Genomic DNA, 18692 nt, shown 5'->3' on the forward strand with positions numbered 1-18692 from the left:
GTCCATGCTCTGGGCCTCCGCTCTGCTCTGCTTCCAAGGTGGTCATAGTGGTTCCTTCATAGCACTTTGTAGACTTCTCCAAGTACACCTCTTTTCTCCTAGCAGTTCGTAAGTTTTTTAAGGGCAAGGCTATCTCTTCATTCATCCTGGACTCTACCACATGAGTTACATATAATAATTGCTTAGTAAATGTCTGCTGAAAATGAATAAAGAGAACAAAGCCAAACTGCTGCTATTTTGAAGCCATATGCAATGCTTCCCTGAGCTGCATTCCTTTTTTTTTCAGAGCAGGAATTGTTGCTAATGTAAAAATCCAAAGTTCTCCAGTTGGCTATCTGGTACCTTCCTCTTGTTTTCCTTTTCAGTTTTTAAATTCATCTTTTTATCCATCTTGTTAAGGACATTCCCTTTACGGACTGTAATTGAATTTTAATAATGGATATATTTGATAGTTTCTAAAAATGTATGAATTAACTAATTTACTGAAATATTTAGATATGTTTTCAACCTTCAGGAATTATTTTGATGGAGGAAAAAGAAATACTTCTGGAAACTCTACACATTTTAGTAAAGAAAAAATACAACTTATTTCAGGGTTACTGCCTTTTACAATGACTTTTGGAGAACTCTGTGTATTCAAACAGGTTAGAAAAGATCTTTGTGGAACTCATTTGATAAAGAAGTTGAACCACTTGATAAGAACCTTAAGCTTCCCACACTAGCTGAATACTGTATTACCCTGAGAACTGTTAGCCAATTCACACCCCTCCCACACACACTATTCATCTTTTCGTATATTTTGAGTTGAAAACTGAGAAACCTCATTTGTGCTTGTGGGATAAGCTGGTTTTTAAAAACACGATAAAATGGAATAAATTTAAACAGCAAAATGTTAATTAAAAAAATGCACCACAGACACTGCATCACTAAGAAAGCCAGTAACTTTACTGAATTGTCTGCAAAATACAAATTATACCTTATTTCCAGCAGGAGAAACTTTTGAAAATTTCCCACTTTTATTCACTACAGACAGCTGAATTAAGTCCCTTGAGATACACAGATGTGGTTTAACTTAGTTATAACATCTTGTCATCTAGTGGCGACAAAGTCCAGCTTATGCCGCTGTGAGCCTCTATTTGAATATTTGTTGCAAATGCTTGTATGCCCTCATTTACAAGCTATTTTAATTACTGTCATTTAATGGAAACAAGTCCCCAGAAAAAGAAAAAGAAGAAAAATGATACAGCAAACCATCTGAAGCAATCCAAGTCCTATGCCTACAGTGACCCAGGTCTACTTTGCTCCAAGAGAACACTGGTACTGCATCCAAACCACAACAGAATCCGTCACTTAGCTGACCTCTCTGAATTAAACTGAGGTATGAATCAATTTGAGGTATGAACAGGGAAGGCAAAATGCAATACCCGATTATGAAAGTAACCAAAATGGACAAATTTTAATGTAGAAGATATGTGGCTTGGATTGCTCCACATCTTTGGTTAAAACATATTAAGAAAAGCCTTTAATTACATCTGTAGTCTGAAGCATTCTAACAGACACCAGTATTCCAGCAATCTTCAAAAGATCTGTAGTGGCAGGAAATTAACGCCATATAAGTGACGACATCACAGCAGATGGCACAAACGAGAACAGATGAAGTATGCCATGCTTAGGCAACAGCCTTTATTGAGGGTTCAAGTGGCTTCTTCTTTAAAAAAAAAAAAATCTTTTTTTTTTTTTAAAGAAAGAAATACAAAGCATTTACTCTCTGAAAAAACAAACAAAAGGATAAAGGGGGCAAAAAATTGCTATTTCTAAGTTAAAAGAAAGGTATGTAAGAAAAACAAATACATAAAAGTGTAAGAGGGCAGACATTCTTTTAAAAAGTGTCTTGGAATTTTAAAAAAATTCTCACTTTAGTTAACCTTTAAATGATCTGAGAATGACAGGTATTTTTATATTCATTATTACAAAATGCTAAATTCCACCTTTGGGCAAAAATAAGCCATTTTGTTAAAAAACACAATTTTTAAAAAGGTTGAAATGAACAGCCTCCACGCACCAATGCATACAATATACAGGTTGTGCAGCTTGGTATATTGCATCACTGTTATCAGTACTTAAGCTTACTAACACCAAAAATCTTTTAAAATAGGATAAGATATAACAATACTTGCAGCTGTGAAAATGCCACTTACGGTTCTTTTACTTGCAATAAAGAATGTTGCCTAAAATGTTACTCTAGGACAGGGTATGTAAAATAATACTCCCTCAGGGCTCTGCCCTAAACTCCTGAATACAAAGGATTTACCATGATAAAAACCATACTAGCTTTGCAAATACAATAAATGGTAAATTACAGATAAGGTATAAGGGTAAGATAGACCGAGATTGTTTACAGAAAGTGACTCATCACAATCAAAATTGTGCTTCTTCTCATTAAATCATCTTTAAAAAATTCTCAGATTATCCCTTCGCTATCTTGCCACCACTTTATATAAATTCAGTAGTGGGAACAAGAGATGACTGGCATCCATTTTCCAGTGATTCTGTTCTTTTCATGTTCTTGTAAAACTATTGTCAGAACTGCTATAAATAGCCAAGGCTTCTGCTGGTACTTCAGCTTACTTTATCTTCAGCATTAGAAATTCACTTTTTCTTTGTTGCTGAGGCAAATTGCAGGTAAAAAATTAATATGGCTATTTCTTCATATTTTCATATAATGACCCTTTCCCACCCATTGGTAAGTATCTATTGATAGTGATATACTAAGGTGTTTTGAAATGACAAAGAACATCTGTGACATGTTTGCATATTTCATACACATCAAGTTATAAGGACGGGTTGCAAGGATGGGATTAAGTATATGGTGAGGAAGATGATTTTATTCCCCAGCCCCCCCCCCCCCAGAGTATGTGTGTATGAGTGTGTGTATTTTCAGGAATGATTTTCTGTTTTTCCTCTGCATAAATGTTATTCTTTCATGTTCCATGGATACCTTGAGTAGTGGGATATATATGAAATGGTTGATAGATTTTTTTTTGTTTTTAGTATATAAAACATTAGTACAAGGCAGGCTAGCATCCTATATGGATACAACCAAAGGTGCATTGTGGTCTAATTGTGGATTTCAGATCAAGTTAAGAAAAATATAGCCTAGTTAATAAGGTCTCTTGGCTTCTGCCACCCAGCGGCAGCCTTTTACAATGAGAAACACATAGCAACTATGCAAGTAAAAGAAAAAAATGGATAAGAAATGTCCTACACATGATATAGCAGTGTTGATATTACTGTCTATATCTTCTTTGCTGTGAATGTCAATGCATATGGTTGGAGATGAATCGACAGATCTTCACATTCCAAGAGAAGGAAAATCATTCCTAAACTGAAATATCTTTTAGACAATATATATCGACTTTTTTTTTATGGCACTCACTTTTAAAGGGTCTGGAAATTAATCCCTTATAGACAAATATTAGGCAAGAGTCATATTTTTTTGAAAAATTACAAAAAGGGACATAGAGAGGTTCTTTAATGGGATTTCTCGAAATGGCTATTAAATCTCTTTATTGAAGAAAATATAGATGACATACATGCTTTATGCAGAAGTGACATTTGGGGGTCCTGACACACCGGGATTGTTCAACAGTCCTATATTGCTGACAAGATCGTTAAGGGTCAGTTAAAATAATTAAAAACGGATGACAAAGCAACTATCCCTTTACCTGCTTCCTTCTTGTCTAGCACCCAGTCTTTCACATTTTTCTTCTGTGGGAATTTATAACTTATTCACCAAGTTAACTCCATATCACTTGTTTCTAGGGCCGTATTTGCAGGACATGTGCCCCACCACAGCTTCTCTATTCTGGGCATATTTCAAAAAAGCATATCAAATTCTAGGCTGAAAACCAACCAGATGATTTAGAATATGGGCAAGTTAGGATATGCACTTACTGAATTCCAAGATGCATGGTGAAATGGTGAGATCAGAAAGGGGCCCTGCATTTGATAAAAATGCAAAAAACAAACAAAAAATAGCATGAAAGAAACTAATTAGTATATACAATGGATGTCAGTTGACCCAATAGATTGCTAATGTATTAAAAACAATTTAGGGTGTTGCAATGTGATATGTTCTAACCCCACAGGTTATCCTTTTGACAGCTGACCTTGAACTTACAAAAATGTATGCAGAGTAAAAGAAAACAGAAAGAAAATAGTTACTCAAATGTGCAACTGCACAAATATACCCCCCTCCCGCTATTAAGATAACAAAACTTCTGCTATTACCATAATATTATATATATTAGAAAGCTATACACAAGCATGTTAATTTCACAGATTTTTTAAAAGATTCTTAATATTTTATATAATTAGAAATACACATTTCAAAAACAAAACTTCTACAAAGAGAAAACAGATATCTTGGTTAGCAAAGCATGGAGTTCTTCATGGCTTAGGGTAGTGCTTTCTATACAAAAAGTCCTTTTTGGTTTTTTACAGGACTGTTTAAAATATTAGCGAAGCTATCAAGGGGAAAAAAACACATTTTGGCTTAAGTAAACTACAAAAAGCCACAAATGCTTTGCAAACTCTGTCTTACCTTTTATATGAAAATAAGCAAAATGTAATGTACATATTTTTATATTTTTATTTAATAAGAGATGCAGACCCAGATTTATTTATTTATTTAATTAAATACGTTAGCCCTCAAACTCCACATTTTTTTTTTTTTAAATAGGTATGGTCCTCTTTTAATGGTCTTTGATCCTTTTTAATGAGTGCCATACGCCAATGATATGCCTGCAGGTTTGTGAGCGTTCTTGGGGATGTCAGGTGACCTGGCGTGTTCCTAACATTTACCAATGGCCACCCATTACCGGGTCTGTCCAAACATCTATACATTTTTTTTTTTCTATATGTTGCATAACAGCTGCTCTCTCTTTCAGTAAAGATCTGCCGCTTTTGGCAAATGTTTCCTTTTGTCTATTTACATGTAAATAACGTTGAACCTGCAACATGACACTATCTATTGTAACATACATTTTGCAAAGGAGCACAACAGTGAAAAGAAGTTAGCCTTAAAATCTATTTTGTACAAGTGTTCTGTTGTACAACTCAAGTGCTAAGCTTATCTCAGCATTTCTGTTTATCTTTATACTGTATCACTGAGGCAATTTAAAAGTACTTTTACAAAACAGAGTACCTGACTTTTTTTTTTTTTTCCACACACGGCACATATAATGCATATCGACCCCCCTTCCCCATTAAAGGTATAGCACACACACACACTGCAAGAAAAAAAAAAAAAAACTATTAAGTAATAATCTGATCATGTTGCCCATCCTTCAGAGAGTCGCATGCGCTTGACTGAGGGACTTTCCCTTTCGTCCGGCGAAGGTCTGGTGAGTCCAATGGGGGAGTGGAATTCGTTCCGGTGATCCTCTCGGTCGCTCCCGTCGTACGAACTGCTACAGCTGCTCAAGCTGTCAACAGGAGATCTCCCCGCCTCGTGGCGCGTGTGTTGTGGGTATCTCGAAGGGGTGGTGGTACGGTCTCTAGGAGGAGAAACAGGTTCTGACTTGATGTTGAGGCTTTGAGTAGAAGGCAGGGAGAGATTTGAACTCTGAGATAAATGAGTGCTAGTGCAAGCTCTGTAGGAGGAAAGGAAACCCAGTTACAGATGAAGGAGGCCTGGAGGCCCCAGGAACTCACAATTACATCAAACATCAGCTTAAAGACTCAGCATCGACACCAGAGCATGCCCCAGGGTGAGGAGAGTGTGCTTGGAGGCACTTAGGGGCGTCGCCTTCCTAAAGCGATTTGGGAAGCCTTTGTTGACTTGCCCAGTAGTAATTACGGTAACTTAACTGGTCCAGGCCTCGGGGAATCCTAGCTCTAGTCTCTGACAGGCTCCTAAACATACAGGTTACTGTTTCAGAAAGGTTTAAAATATGGAGAAAGCATTTTCTGTGTCCATGAAATTTCTCCCTACAGGAGTTTCAGAATTTAATTTTCTAAGCCTTTAAGAAAATACAGTATTTAGCTTTTGAATTAGACTTCCTTGATTTACCAGTGTTTGAAAATTATTTTTAAAAACTTATTATCCCTGATTCTTAGAGATTACCAGTGAACAAAAAACAAGAAAAAAAAACCCTTATTATCGATATATATGTTTCCCTCCAAATAATAAGCACATGAGAATGAAGTTATATAGTTTTCAGAGAAAGTGAAGAGAGTTCAAATTTCAAATGAACAGAACCCATCAAATGCTCCCTAATAACTGTATCTGGTGGAAAGCTTGGCTGAGGGGAAAACAGGGAACCGAGGAGGGAGACTGAAAATTATCTGCAGAAAATTTAAATACTGGTTTAGAAGCCCTCCAACTTTCTACCCTTCTAAAACTGATAAATAATTTGACTTTATTCATCCTTTCACAGTTACATGAGATGAAAATACCGTTTCCTTCCCATAATAGTACTTCAATTTTACTATTGTTGCTCACTCCCTGATGGGGTACTTAGGGTACCACTCCTCTCATTTATAATTGACATTAGTGGGTGAATTTGGTGTTGCCTAAGGAAAGGTTGTTGTTGCCAAGAAGGATATGGTTTGATTTTACTGTGTTTATAATTTTTAGTCCTTGTATATTCCCAGAGAGCATATTTTGCCCTTCTTCTAAAATGTGGGTGAATTTAGATACTTGAAATTCTGGAGAGAAAAGCATTAAGCCCTTAAGTGAAGATTAGCGATCACAACAACTTTGATCAGGATAAACCACAGTCATATTGCTGGCATCAATTTTAAGACGCTCTTATTGTTCTTACGTTCTGATTACACTGACATCCACGGCTAGAGTCAGCATTACCTGACTATATTGTCAAGAGAGTACAGTAGTTTCTTTTATTGAGGAGGAGTCACAGTAAAGAATTATCCATACAGACACACCCATATTAAACAAAGGAAAGCGAGCCTACTTACTAATGTATGTAATTACGCTGCTTTCCAATAGAGAGAATTAGATGGCATTAGCAATGTCATTAATGAGAGTGAGAGAATGGGTATATATTTCAGAGGAAAAAGTGGAGTAACTTGGGCCTGGCGTTTTGGGAGCTCAAGATGTATAGAGATATAAAATTAGTCAGAAAATGAGTTTATCTTTGAGTGATGTTTTATACAAAAGCACCACCTACTGGCAAAGAATTACTTTCCGTCTCTTATTAACAGATGAGCTAATGCAGAGAATAATATAAAGGAGAATTATTTGTTTCCTTAATAAGCCTTTCTTTCTGTGGCTTTTATGATCTTACAGAATCAAAGCAGTCTTAGCATTTATATCAAGATACTACATTGAGTGTATATAATTTTCAATTACCTGTTTATACTTGGAGCTATTTATTTGTAGCTTATTATTTACAGTCTATATTAGTTTACTAATTTTTCAAGAGTTTTAATTAAATAATCTCTAGGTCAAGAAGATATTAAAATAAAGGGGGAGAGGGAACACCTGTATTTCAATGGGTCCCTAGTGGTAGATTATTTTATCCTGGTTCAAAGTTACTTAATGATTTATTTTGATATTAGAGGAAATCATCTTTTGCTTTCTGTAAGGAAATTTTTTTGGCTCTGTGTAAGAAAGACTATTTCAATAAAATTCAATTAAATGCTTCTATTATGAATCACACAACTATTTAATAATGGATTTCAATTGGAGCCTGAAAGTAAAGTATCAATAAATACTTTTGTCTGCCCTTTGACATTTTAGATCATGTCTTCACAGGCAGTGTGACATAGAAAATTAGAAAAAAATTCAGTAAGTTGGACCAGTATAAGCAGTTGATCTAGATAACTTAAGGGAAAATAATATAATCAAAAACACATTTCTTTAATACAATTTTAGCAAGTTGCATTATTCACTTATTTGCTTCATCTCCTTATGTCAACTGGTTTAGCTGCATCTCTTCCCCCAAAAGATGTTAACAACTATTGGTTATCCTTTCCTATAAATAGAATAGCCTAAGTTTATCTTTTGGTGACATCTTATTTGACACTGAAAACATACATGAAGCATTTTGTGTAGTTCTGGGGATTAAACCCACAGCCATGAAATATAAGTTATATCTTAGACTCAGTTTCATTATATTGTGATATAGGATTAAAAATAGAATGGCTAGTCTCTGTTAACAAAGAAGTATTCTCTTGAAAAGAGAAAACAGCATTAAAATCACTTAACTATATATATGCTAGGCTCAGATATACACAAGTTGGTCTAGTTGTTCTTGAGAACAAAATATAGACACGGGTAATTATAGACACTGATAATTGTGAAATACTTCAAATGTGTGGGTGGGTGACAAAGAGGTAGGTGGGGAGATAGAAGCCAGATAACCAAGCTGCCCATATCAAGTCCTCTATGCAAGTTTTCATCTATTACAGATGCCTTTGAATTGGAAAAACACCTACCCTCTCCCATAATTGTTCAGAAGTCAAACATGACTGGATAGTTTTATTCAAATTTTTTACTGCCTCCGCCTAGAAATTAGACTATTAAACTATATTTAACCTAACCTTTTAAAAGTCATCTCTACTCAGTTATCTCTCTCAATATGTACTGAACACCCACATCAACAAAGATGATATATGGAAATGCTTCCAGAAAACAGGCTGCCCTTTTTATAGGTGGTAGTTGAGAAAAACCATCCAAAACTTGAGGGTCATTTTCTCAAATATTAGTATTCAAATGACTTTCATGGACTCTCAATGGCAAGATTCTCACCGGTCGTCTCTCTCCCTACATCAAATCAATTTATGCTGCTCATCTAAGTTAGATAAAATCAGATATAACATAGTTTGAAAAGTATAGCAGTGAAGACTCGAAGCTTCAAAGGATAAAATGAACCTTTTTCCATGGACAAAGCATGAAGAGCTCTGTTATACTTCTGCAATTTTGAGGAAGAATTATAGTAACCATCTTGGGCTTGTATGTACTTGTGTGGAGCTGAAACATATTCCACTCTTTCCTTTGAACATTGTTATCTATCTAAAACAATGTGAGCCCACAACAAGTGTATGATAATGCCTTTGGCCTGAAAATACGTATCGATTCTTTTAATTGATTTACACTATAAGGAATTAAGGAAGCTCATGTAATTTATTTTACCTAAATATTACAACTTGGGATTTTTTAATAAAATAGTTTAACGTTTAATTGTGTGAACATGGAGTAGTCCATTTGAGGAAACCTCCTTTTAAGAATCTAATCTATGTGTGTGTATGTGAGTGTGAGAGAGAGAGAAAGTGTGTGTGTGTGTGTGTGTGTGTAACAAAGAGAGAGGGGGGCGGAGAGAGACAGGAGGGCCAGAATTGGAAGGCCTGGAAGGGTCATCCCATTTATTTGAGGGATAAGGGAAGTGATTTAGTGCAATTAAAACTGATAGACTAGGGCCAGGTGTGGTGGCTTACGCCTGTAATTCTAGCCCAGGCGGGCAGATCGTTTGAGCTCAGGAGTTCGAGACTAGCCTGAGCAAGAGTGAGACACCGTCTCTACTAAAAAATAGAAAGAAATTAGCTGGACCACTAAAAATATATAGAAAAAATTAGCCGGGCATGGTGGTACATGCCTGTAGTCCCAGCTACTAGGGAGGCTGGGATAGGAGGATCGCCTGAGCCCAGGAGTTTGAGATTGCTGTGAGCTAGGCTGACGCCATGACACTTAACCTGGGCAACAGAGTGAGACTCTGTCTCAGGAAAAAAAAAAACAACAAAAAAAACCCAAAAAACCAAAAAAACCAAAAAACTAAAAAAAACCTCATAGACTAAACTCAGAGTCAAATTATGCACAATGAGATTCAGTGTTGAGAGAAACCGGGAGCTGAACAACATTCTTCATCCTTGGCTGCTGTGATTCATTTCCTCTGCAGTCCAGGGTATCACTCCTTTCTCATTTACTGAAGCCTCTATTAGGGGCAGCAGAGAGAGTTTCCCCAGGCAATAGAAGACAGTTTCAGAATTGTAGTATAGTTAAAATATGTAAATAAATATGTGTTTTTATGTAAAAATGCAAATTAGCAGGTGCTATTGAAAACAAAAGAAAGCCACATTCAGAGAAAATAAGATGGCTTTTGACATTGATAATTTCTAGGGAAATCTAGTCCTAAAGTGGATAAATTTTGTGGAAAATGAGAAGTAAAGTTACCTCTCTTTTTGACAAGAATCATGTTTAATGGAGTCACTGCCAAGCCACAGCAGTACAATGCATACTTTAAAATTGCCTGGATGGTACTGTGTACTTAGTGATAATTACCTGAAAAAGTAAAACAATTAATGCCTACTTGGATAGTTGAAATTCCAGAGAAAATTTGTGTCCTAAAAAGATAAATTCTGTTGCTGATCAATACTCAAAATATCTTCAAAGTTAACTATCTTTCAAGAAAGCAGAGCAACAATATCATGTGAATTTATCTTACTATTTATGTGAAATGTTAGATTATCAACTACAGTGATTAGTGAGTATGATGCACATGGCAATTGGTGAATGGGTTAATATACCATAATCAGATCACTAATCTATGTTAAATCAATACCACCTGAAAGCTAGTGTTGTCGGGGAGAGGGAGAGGGGCAGCAAAAGAGACATAAAGTTGTGGTATCAATCAGTGACTTATATTCTAATCAATGTTTTATTTTCATTATCTCCTTAGAAATATGGTTAGGAACTAGTTAACTGATATAGCTAACTAGTTAACTATAATAAAATGGCTCTTCAGAAAAATAAAAGTGGGCTAGGCATACAGAATGTTTCTAAAAAACGAAAACTTATTATCTTGAAATATTTTTATCATCCTAGTATTCTCTTTTGAAGATTAAATGCAGTCTTGGAATTATTAATTAAACTTAAAGTCAGGTCTTTGATTCATGTTTTAAACTTTAAAAAAAAACATTTGTTTTATATGAAGTAGTGTGAATTGTGAATTCAGGGCTTTTTAAGGTTTGATAGGAGTCATTTCTATGATAAAGATATATCTGAAAACTACCACAAGGGGGCAGAAAGATACATCCTCTGACTTCAGAAAACAACAAAAATTACTTTTATATTATCCAAATTTAGGTAATTAGTATTGTATGTACTAATTAGTATTGTATATACATATATATTTTCATACAATATCTAAAAACACACAACTGTATCATGAGTACATTATAAATATATGAAGACTGTATATCAATTGAATAGTTGATCCTATGAACATTAGGTTAACATTAGCATCAACTATGTATTTTATGCTAAATGAGAAATATTCTCAAATATTCCAAAAACTTAAAAGAACTTGTATCTATAAACACCTTCTTATGTTCCACGTGAACTGTGTGAAAATTAAACAAAAATTCTATCATTGATAGATGTGGAAACAAATGTGATCTAAAACAATAAGAATTTACCTCATTATTACAGAGCTCCCCATCCTCTCAAAGAATAAGGTATGTATTATTTAAGCCACTTGCAAGGCATTAATCTGAAAATCACTTTCAGATTTTGATAAAGTAGAATTTTACACCCTCTAATTGGGCATTAAAGCACATATTTAGAGATTGTCATTTAAAATGTATTCTATAATTATATTATAAAAAAATAAAATTGCTTACCCCAACTGACTGAGGGCGGATGGTGGCATGTTATGTAGGTGCTGCTGTTGCCAGCCAGTGACTGAGCCAAGGTGGAGAGCACTGGCGGTGTTAAACCCAGACAGAGATGACAGATCTGCACTACTCAGAGAGTACTCTAGATTGAAGAATAAAACAACAACAGAAAATATTTAATGTAGAAATTATCAAATGGTAAATAGAGTAAACATTTTCAATTTCTAAAATACTCTATTAGTATTGCTGCTATTATATATATTTTTTTATCTTTAGGGGAGGGGGGATAAAACATCAGGGTTAATTTTAATCTAAAAGAAATATACTATGTACCAAAAATAAATATTCCATGAAAGCTTTGAAGTAGTATAACTTGCAATTCTAGTTTATTAGAACTACAATTTCTTATAAAAGTATGTACATATTTGATGATCCAGAAATTTTTTTTTAAAAAACAATCCCAGGAAAGCGAGCTTTTTATTACATCAAAGAAATAACACCTCAATTTCCTTGAAATTGTTCTTCTATTTTGAACTCAAGTTGGGTAAATAAAACTTCCAGTCACTTAAGAAAAGAAAAATGTAGATATTCACTTTGTTACAGTAAGGAATAGGCAATGAGTACAGTGATCTGTACACCACAGGTATTAAATAAAGCCTTGCAACAGAGTAAAAAATAATAACTTTTTCGTCTTGGTTTTTAATGAAAAGTATTTAGGGTACTAATTGCACATGGCAAAGCTACTCACCGGTACCATATGTTGTTGAAATGGCTGATGGATATCCTCCCATTCCTTGTCCTGGTAAAGTAGGAGTTGCTACGGAAACCACTGGGGTAGCCAATGACTGAGCAGACTGGGAGTTATTTATCCTTTGATTCTTTTAAAGTAAATAAAAAGACATTATTGATGGAATTTTTTAAAAAGTTAAAAAATTCGATTTCAGTATTAGTTTTGCACATAAAGAGATAACTTAGTACAAATCTCATGAAATTAATCATTTAACATGTGTCTCTATGAACTCTGCCAACCCTATCATTTACAATCCTTCAAGAGACCAGCTGTTGCCATAGTAACCCATTACATCAGTATCTCCTAGGCAACCGAACTAGTAACAAGTACCATAGCTTTATTATGGGTAAAAACAGCCTATGTTGAAAACTGATGAAATATGTATACTGTACTTCCATTGTTTCAGTTTTTATTCAAATGCAAATTAAAAAAATTAAAATCAACCATGGTAGTTTTTATGTTCAGTTCTATACCCAGCAGAAAGCAAATGGGTAGGGATTCATGTTATATTCTCACCAGCAGGTGGCGCTCTGACCACTTTCTTCAGATTCTAAACTTCCCTCAAACTAGATGGCAAAGCAGCTAATGCATGTAACTCTTTACAACAAGGAGACTAAAGATCCGTATAAACTTAAAATCATGAGACTTTAATTACTGGAAAAAGAAATATCTTTGTTCTAAATAATGAAAGAAACATTTTTGTGTGTGTTTGACATTTACTATAAATTAAGTCCTAAAATACGGAACACATGGCATTCCCTTACAGAGGTTGGGACAGAACAAATAACCTGACATTTTTTTCAACTGTGAGTGACACTAGAAATTGTTGGTATTTAAACATAATCAGTGTCGACACACCGTGGTAACGTCCAACATCTTCCAATTTCATCAAAGCTACCACTTCCACCTAAAAGTAGCTTTGCACATGCCATTTAAAGGAAGCTCTCTCACCACTTACCAAAAGCAGGTCGACATCCTCAGACTGAGAGCATGGGGAAGGAGTTTTATTAATTAGTGTCTGTAAATATTTATAATTGGGCAAAATCTTTTCAACAAAAGGAAAAGCATCTTCTGATAGACACAACAGTTTAAACAGTTTTAAGACCCAGACTCCAAGGATAACTCTTTACAAAGACATTCTTTGTTTCCCTTAATGAGCTGTTTGTCTCCAATGTGAAGACAATCTAGCCCGTTTTCAGCCCAGGTCAGTGTCTCAATGTTCATTATTTCATCACCACATTTTGGTAGGGAGAGGGCGGGGGCCGGGGGTGGGGGGAGACTGTACTTTGAAACCCCACTTGCTGGAGGAGCGGGGAGCCACACCTGGCTGCCAGAGAGAGACCTGAAGGGCCTCACAGAATCCCTGGGAAAGCATCAGTTTTAAGGGACCTGAAATAAATCTGCTGATAGAGACAGCCTGCCACACATGGCCCACACTGCTTGGCTGTAGCCCTGTGGGAGGTTATATTTATTAGACCCAGTCTTTTCCAAAGGGAACGTTGCATATTATGTGATTTTTTTTGGTTGATATTCAAAATTAATCTGCACTGTGCCATAATAAACTAATCAGCTCTCAGGACTGTTTTACCCTGAAGCTTGCCACAGAGCAGAGAAAAAAAAAAAAAAAAAAAGGAAAAGAAATGTGTTTGCAGAATGATCTAAATTTGTCTACCGAATCTTGGTTTTAAACGTTCTTGCTCTTAAGCAAAGCTAATGTGGACTGATGTCTCTTTGTTGTTGAGTTTGGTCCCACAATATTATCTTCATCTTACGCATGCAGACCCGGAAGAAAGAAAAATAATAGGGTCTATTTAAATTTATATTTTCTGTCTATGTATTAATTTTTTTTATAATTGCCACAACTTTTTTTTTGATGTAAAATTCAATGTTTGTCCTCAAAATACCTAGGATTTTAACACAATTTGCTTTTCAGAGATAGCTATTTTCATGAGGCACATATATGGAAAGATGAATTGAGGCAGTGCACTGGCATGTGACGTATTAGATATTGTCACTGCAATACATCTAAGAAAGGAATTGCCAATTAATAGGAGAAAGTTCGTTTGGAAATTATAGAAAGGATTTTTTATTGTCAGCACCTTGAGGACATAAATAGCTCAATACTGTAAAAATATTATGTTATGAAGTACCTCATTATCTCTTGCTCTGCCTATGGGACATATGGTTTGACCAATGGTTGCATCTGATTTTTTATAGATATAAATTGAAAGCCTTAAAAAGAAATGCTGTCTTTGTTCCAGAACACCAGTTCTTTAGTGGGGTTTAATAGATGCGGCTCTTTTTTTTTTTACAAAGAAAAGAGAAATGCAAACCAATTATCTGAAATAACAGCTAAATACAAACAAGGCTCCATCAACAGCATTGATCTATTAATTTTCTGTAAGAACTTTGGTAATTCATAAAGTTAGACAAATGCAAAAACAGCAAAACATATACAAGACATTATCAGTATTTATTTAAAAGGTAGTTTTGCATTACCACTGATGGCATCGTGTTCTTGCTGCCTGGTGGAATAAGAACTCGGAGATCTGGTTTACGGTTATTCATTCCTAAGTTCATGGGGGGAGGAGATTTTGCTTGCATATTCTTGTTCAAGTTACCAGGTGAGACCAGCAGACCTGGTGAGTTTCGGGGATTGCCATACCCGTTCCCTGTTAACACAGAACAAGGAAAGTACTCAGAAGAAATCTAGACTCAAATATACTTCTAAAGAATGCATTACATGGGAACAAAAACAAAAGCTTACTGGTAAGACATTTAGTACACACACATTGAAAAACCACAGGATGACTGATTTAACCCCCAGGTGAAGAATAACCCAATCACTTAAGTATTTAATATTCCTCTGAAAGAAGATTTAACAACTTTTCAAAAAAGAGCTAATATATATCAACTTGCTCTGAAATCAGCATATACTTTTTTCCTATTAAAAAAACTCAGGAAGAAAGTCAGACAGTTGTTCAGGGTCTAAGAAAAGCATGGAATTGGTCCTGCACTTTAATTGACTAGCTTGGCGGAGGCCTGGCTGGTGTGACTCACTCTTTCAGTTCATTGGTTTGGGTTTTATTTTGTGCGTCTGTGTGTCCTTAAACGAGGAAAGGGCACACCAGCAAGACTATAATTTCTAGGACATGCGGGAAAGCCGCGTACACATTTTACTATTCAGTTCCCCTTTCCTTTGAGTGAATTCTCCCTATGATTTTTCTTCTGTCTGCTTTGCCCTCCTCACTAAGTTCAGAGTATAATCCCGAAGACTTACTTTCCTACCCCCACAGAATTTCAAAAGGCAAAACCCCTTTCCAGGGGTTGAAATGAAGTGATGATGCCTCCACTAAAGTGCTGATTCACCAAGGAACAGGAATAGCCGCCCAAAGGGAAGACTGAAGGAGCTTTCTTAGGTCTCTGACATTCGGCCCCTACTAACAGACAAATGGACATCTGCAGGTCGCCATTTTTCATATTTCAAAATATGACAGGAAGAGCTAGGGAGAGAGTTGATTAGAAATGCAACCCGAGCTGGACTGAGAACCAACTCAGAAAGTCCTCTGCTGGCTTCCTCTACTGCCTTGGATTGCAGAGTAAGAGAAACCAACTACCTGATTGAACAATCCTTGCTAGAAAACTACACAGTTGTTTTCTGAGACTCTTTCAAGGAGACAGTTAAACCTGACTGTTATTGTCATCATAGCAAAGCATGAGTACCTATCACTCCTGGATGAGTGATATTGTGAGCTACTCAGTGAGGATGCTAACCCAGTCCTGAAAGGATGTATAATCTTTTTTTTTTTTTTTTTTTTTTTGTGGTAATCTAATACATACACATGGAAAAAAGACTGATACAGGACAGCCCAGGGTGAGGGGCCCACTGAGTAATCCAGAAGAAATGTTATAGAGTTCCCAGGAGGGAAGAGATGATCCAATAAAGCTTCATGGAAGAGGCAGGAATTGATGTGGGCCTCGAGAAAGTGAGGAGATAGAAAGACACGCTGGGCTTGTGACTAGGCACTGGGAAAGGGCTGAGGCAGGAATTTACAGACCACAGTCAGGGAAGTTTTGTGAGGAACCTGTTTAGAATGGAATCCCTGAAGAGAGAGGGGTGTGAGAGACTCTGGAGAGACATGGAGGTTAGGCTGTGGAGACCTCGAATTCCAGACTAAAATGTCTTGAGTTTAGACAGTGGAAATGCAGACCCATGAAGGTTCAGAGAAGAGGTATAACACAGGTCTGTAAGTGCTCAGAAAGATCTACTGACATTGGGATACCCCAGAATTAGGAAGGCGGTGGTGTGGGCCAGTGTGGAGAGTATCATGATGGACTGAGATGGAGGCAATGAAAAATTGGGAAAGCAAAACGCTGCTATACTTCAGGAGGTATTTATAGAAACATCTTAGGAATTAAAATATATTTGAGGCACACTGCATCAAGCACATTTGTTCTTCATATCCCATTCATTTACCTGTCTCATTTTATGCATGAATAAATAGGCTGAACATATAACAAATAATTATAAGACTTAATTGCCAACTGGATTATGCATAAAATTCTCCAAGTTACTGGGGGAAAAAAACAAAAATAAAACGAATGAGACACTCCCAAAACATGTGTCGAGTACACAGTAGTTGCTTAAGAAATGTTGGTTGAACTTGAATGTAAATTACTCTTCCGTAAGAAAATTTCTGGTAAATTAGCCAAATTCTCTAAAGCCAGCTAAATATGTCAAAAGTCAAAATCTTCTTTATAGTTAATTTGGAAAGTATTCTGTGATAAAAACTATTATTATATGTAACAATGCTTACCTTTTCTTACTAGGAGAAATACAAACAAAGGGTATGTTCACTTAGAAAAATGCTTGATAAAATGGAATGCTCAGAGGAGTTTTATATTTAATGTGTCTTCCCAGATCATTATTGTGAGTATGTTATGGCCTTAGTTTGAATTCATAAATTCTACTGGATAAAAAGGGAATGAGAAAACCAAGGCAAAATTTGCACTATACTTTTCTGTCAGCTGACGTTCAGATGGACACACTGAATACGTGTGTCAGTTATCTATTAAGCCTGTGTGAGATCTGGTTTAAATAAACAATCAAATGGAAAATTAGCTGGGTAATTTCAAAAGAAGGAGGGGGGGAAGTCAGTTAAGCAGTGCAATGAAGCTTGAATAGATCAGAAGAAACTAAAACCCCAGCTCGGTAGATGCCGATACTGGTTTGCATGGAGGAGTTATTTTGCTAAAAGGAAGTAAAACCGCTTCGTAAAATGTGTTGTCCTGTGATATGACAAGCACTGGGCCAGTGTGTGAAAATGGAAATGCTTCACGGAGGCTCTGAGCAAAGTTTTTTTTTTTTTTTTTTAAACCTTTTATACAGTAAACTCTCTGAGAAATTCTAATAAAGCCTCCAACGTCTTTTTGCTCACATTTTAAACAATGATTTGGGGCAGCAGTAGAGAGAAAAAAAAAAGTAAACATCCATTATAGTTTTTCATCCAATAAATATCTCAAAGCTAAAAAACTGATTTAAAAGGCATTCTATTTTTCTCTTGGAATATTTCCTATTATTTGGAAATTATGCCATTTTAGAAGATTAGTCACGTATTTTAAGGTGTTTACATATTGAATATTAAATATTTTGAATGATGATGACACTTCTTAAATTCATATTTTTAGAGCATAAAGTTATTTTTAAGAACAAATAAATTCTAGGGTGGTTTTTTTTTTTTTTTTTTGCCGGTGAATTTCTGCTGTTTTTAGCATATTGTGCCAGCTAGCATTTTGGAGCCGTATAATAACCATTTCTGTTTCCAGCCACCAAATTGTTATTCTTTTGGCATAATATAGATTCAGGAATGCAGGACTGTGGATCCTAAACCAGTGATATAGAAACCTATCATTTGAAAATCAATGATGAATACATGCGTGTGGTTTACTGCTAAGAAGAGCCTGCATTTAAACTGGCTGGGAAACCGCAACCTCCTCCTCGCTTCGAACGCTGCGGCCTGTGCTGAGGTGTTTGTTGTCCCACCTGAAGAGACAATTCAGCAAAGAGAATGGTCTCTTTTAAGTTCAGGGGTCGGGGAGGTGGGAAACACCCACTGCCTCTGAACAACCTTCTGATGTACAGATTCAACCTTTATGCATGCTATGTTTTAAAATTACCCTCCGCCTGGACAATTATCGATTTAGACGTGACTGTACGCAGATGTCACATTCCCCTGACCACTTAAAAGCACAAAAATTATAAAGC

The 18692-nt window shown here is 35.8% G+C and overlaps 1 protein-coding gene across 22 annotated transcripts in view; it reads right to left on the reverse strand.

Annotated features, from left to right (window-relative positions):
• Nucleotides 1-787: 787 nt before the first annotated feature.
• Nucleotides 788-18692, reverse strand: part of MEF2C (myocyte enhancer factor 2C) — a 166515-nt gene continuing 148610 nt past the window's right edge. For 6 of the 22 annotated variants that reach the window (XM_012781471.3, XM_012781469.3, XM_012781466.2 and 3 more), the window contains exons 7-11: nt 14927-15099; nt 13386-13409; nt 12386-12515; nt 11644-11779; nt 788-5654 (exon numbers count right to left, since the gene is read on the reverse strand). In XM_012781471.3, coding sequence (XP_012636925.1) covers nt 5333-5654; nt 11644-11779; nt 12386-12515; nt 13386-13409; nt 14927-15099 — 785 coding nt within the window. In that variant the 3' untranslated portion in view covers nt 788-5332. The remainder of the gene's footprint in view (nt 5655-11643; nt 11780-12385; nt 12516-13385; nt 13410-14926; nt 15100-18692) is intronic. The other 16 variants (XM_076008176.1, XM_076008175.1, XM_076008172.1 and 13 more) reach the window with 6 other exon arrangements.

This window comes from Microcebus murinus, chromosome 11 (genome assembly GCF_040939455.1).
Source record: "Microcebus murinus isolate Inina chromosome 11, M.murinus_Inina_mat1.0, whole genome shotgun sequence".
Classification (NCBI taxonomy): domain Eukaryota; kingdom Metazoa; phylum Chordata; class Mammalia; order Primates; family Cheirogaleidae; genus Microcebus; species Microcebus murinus.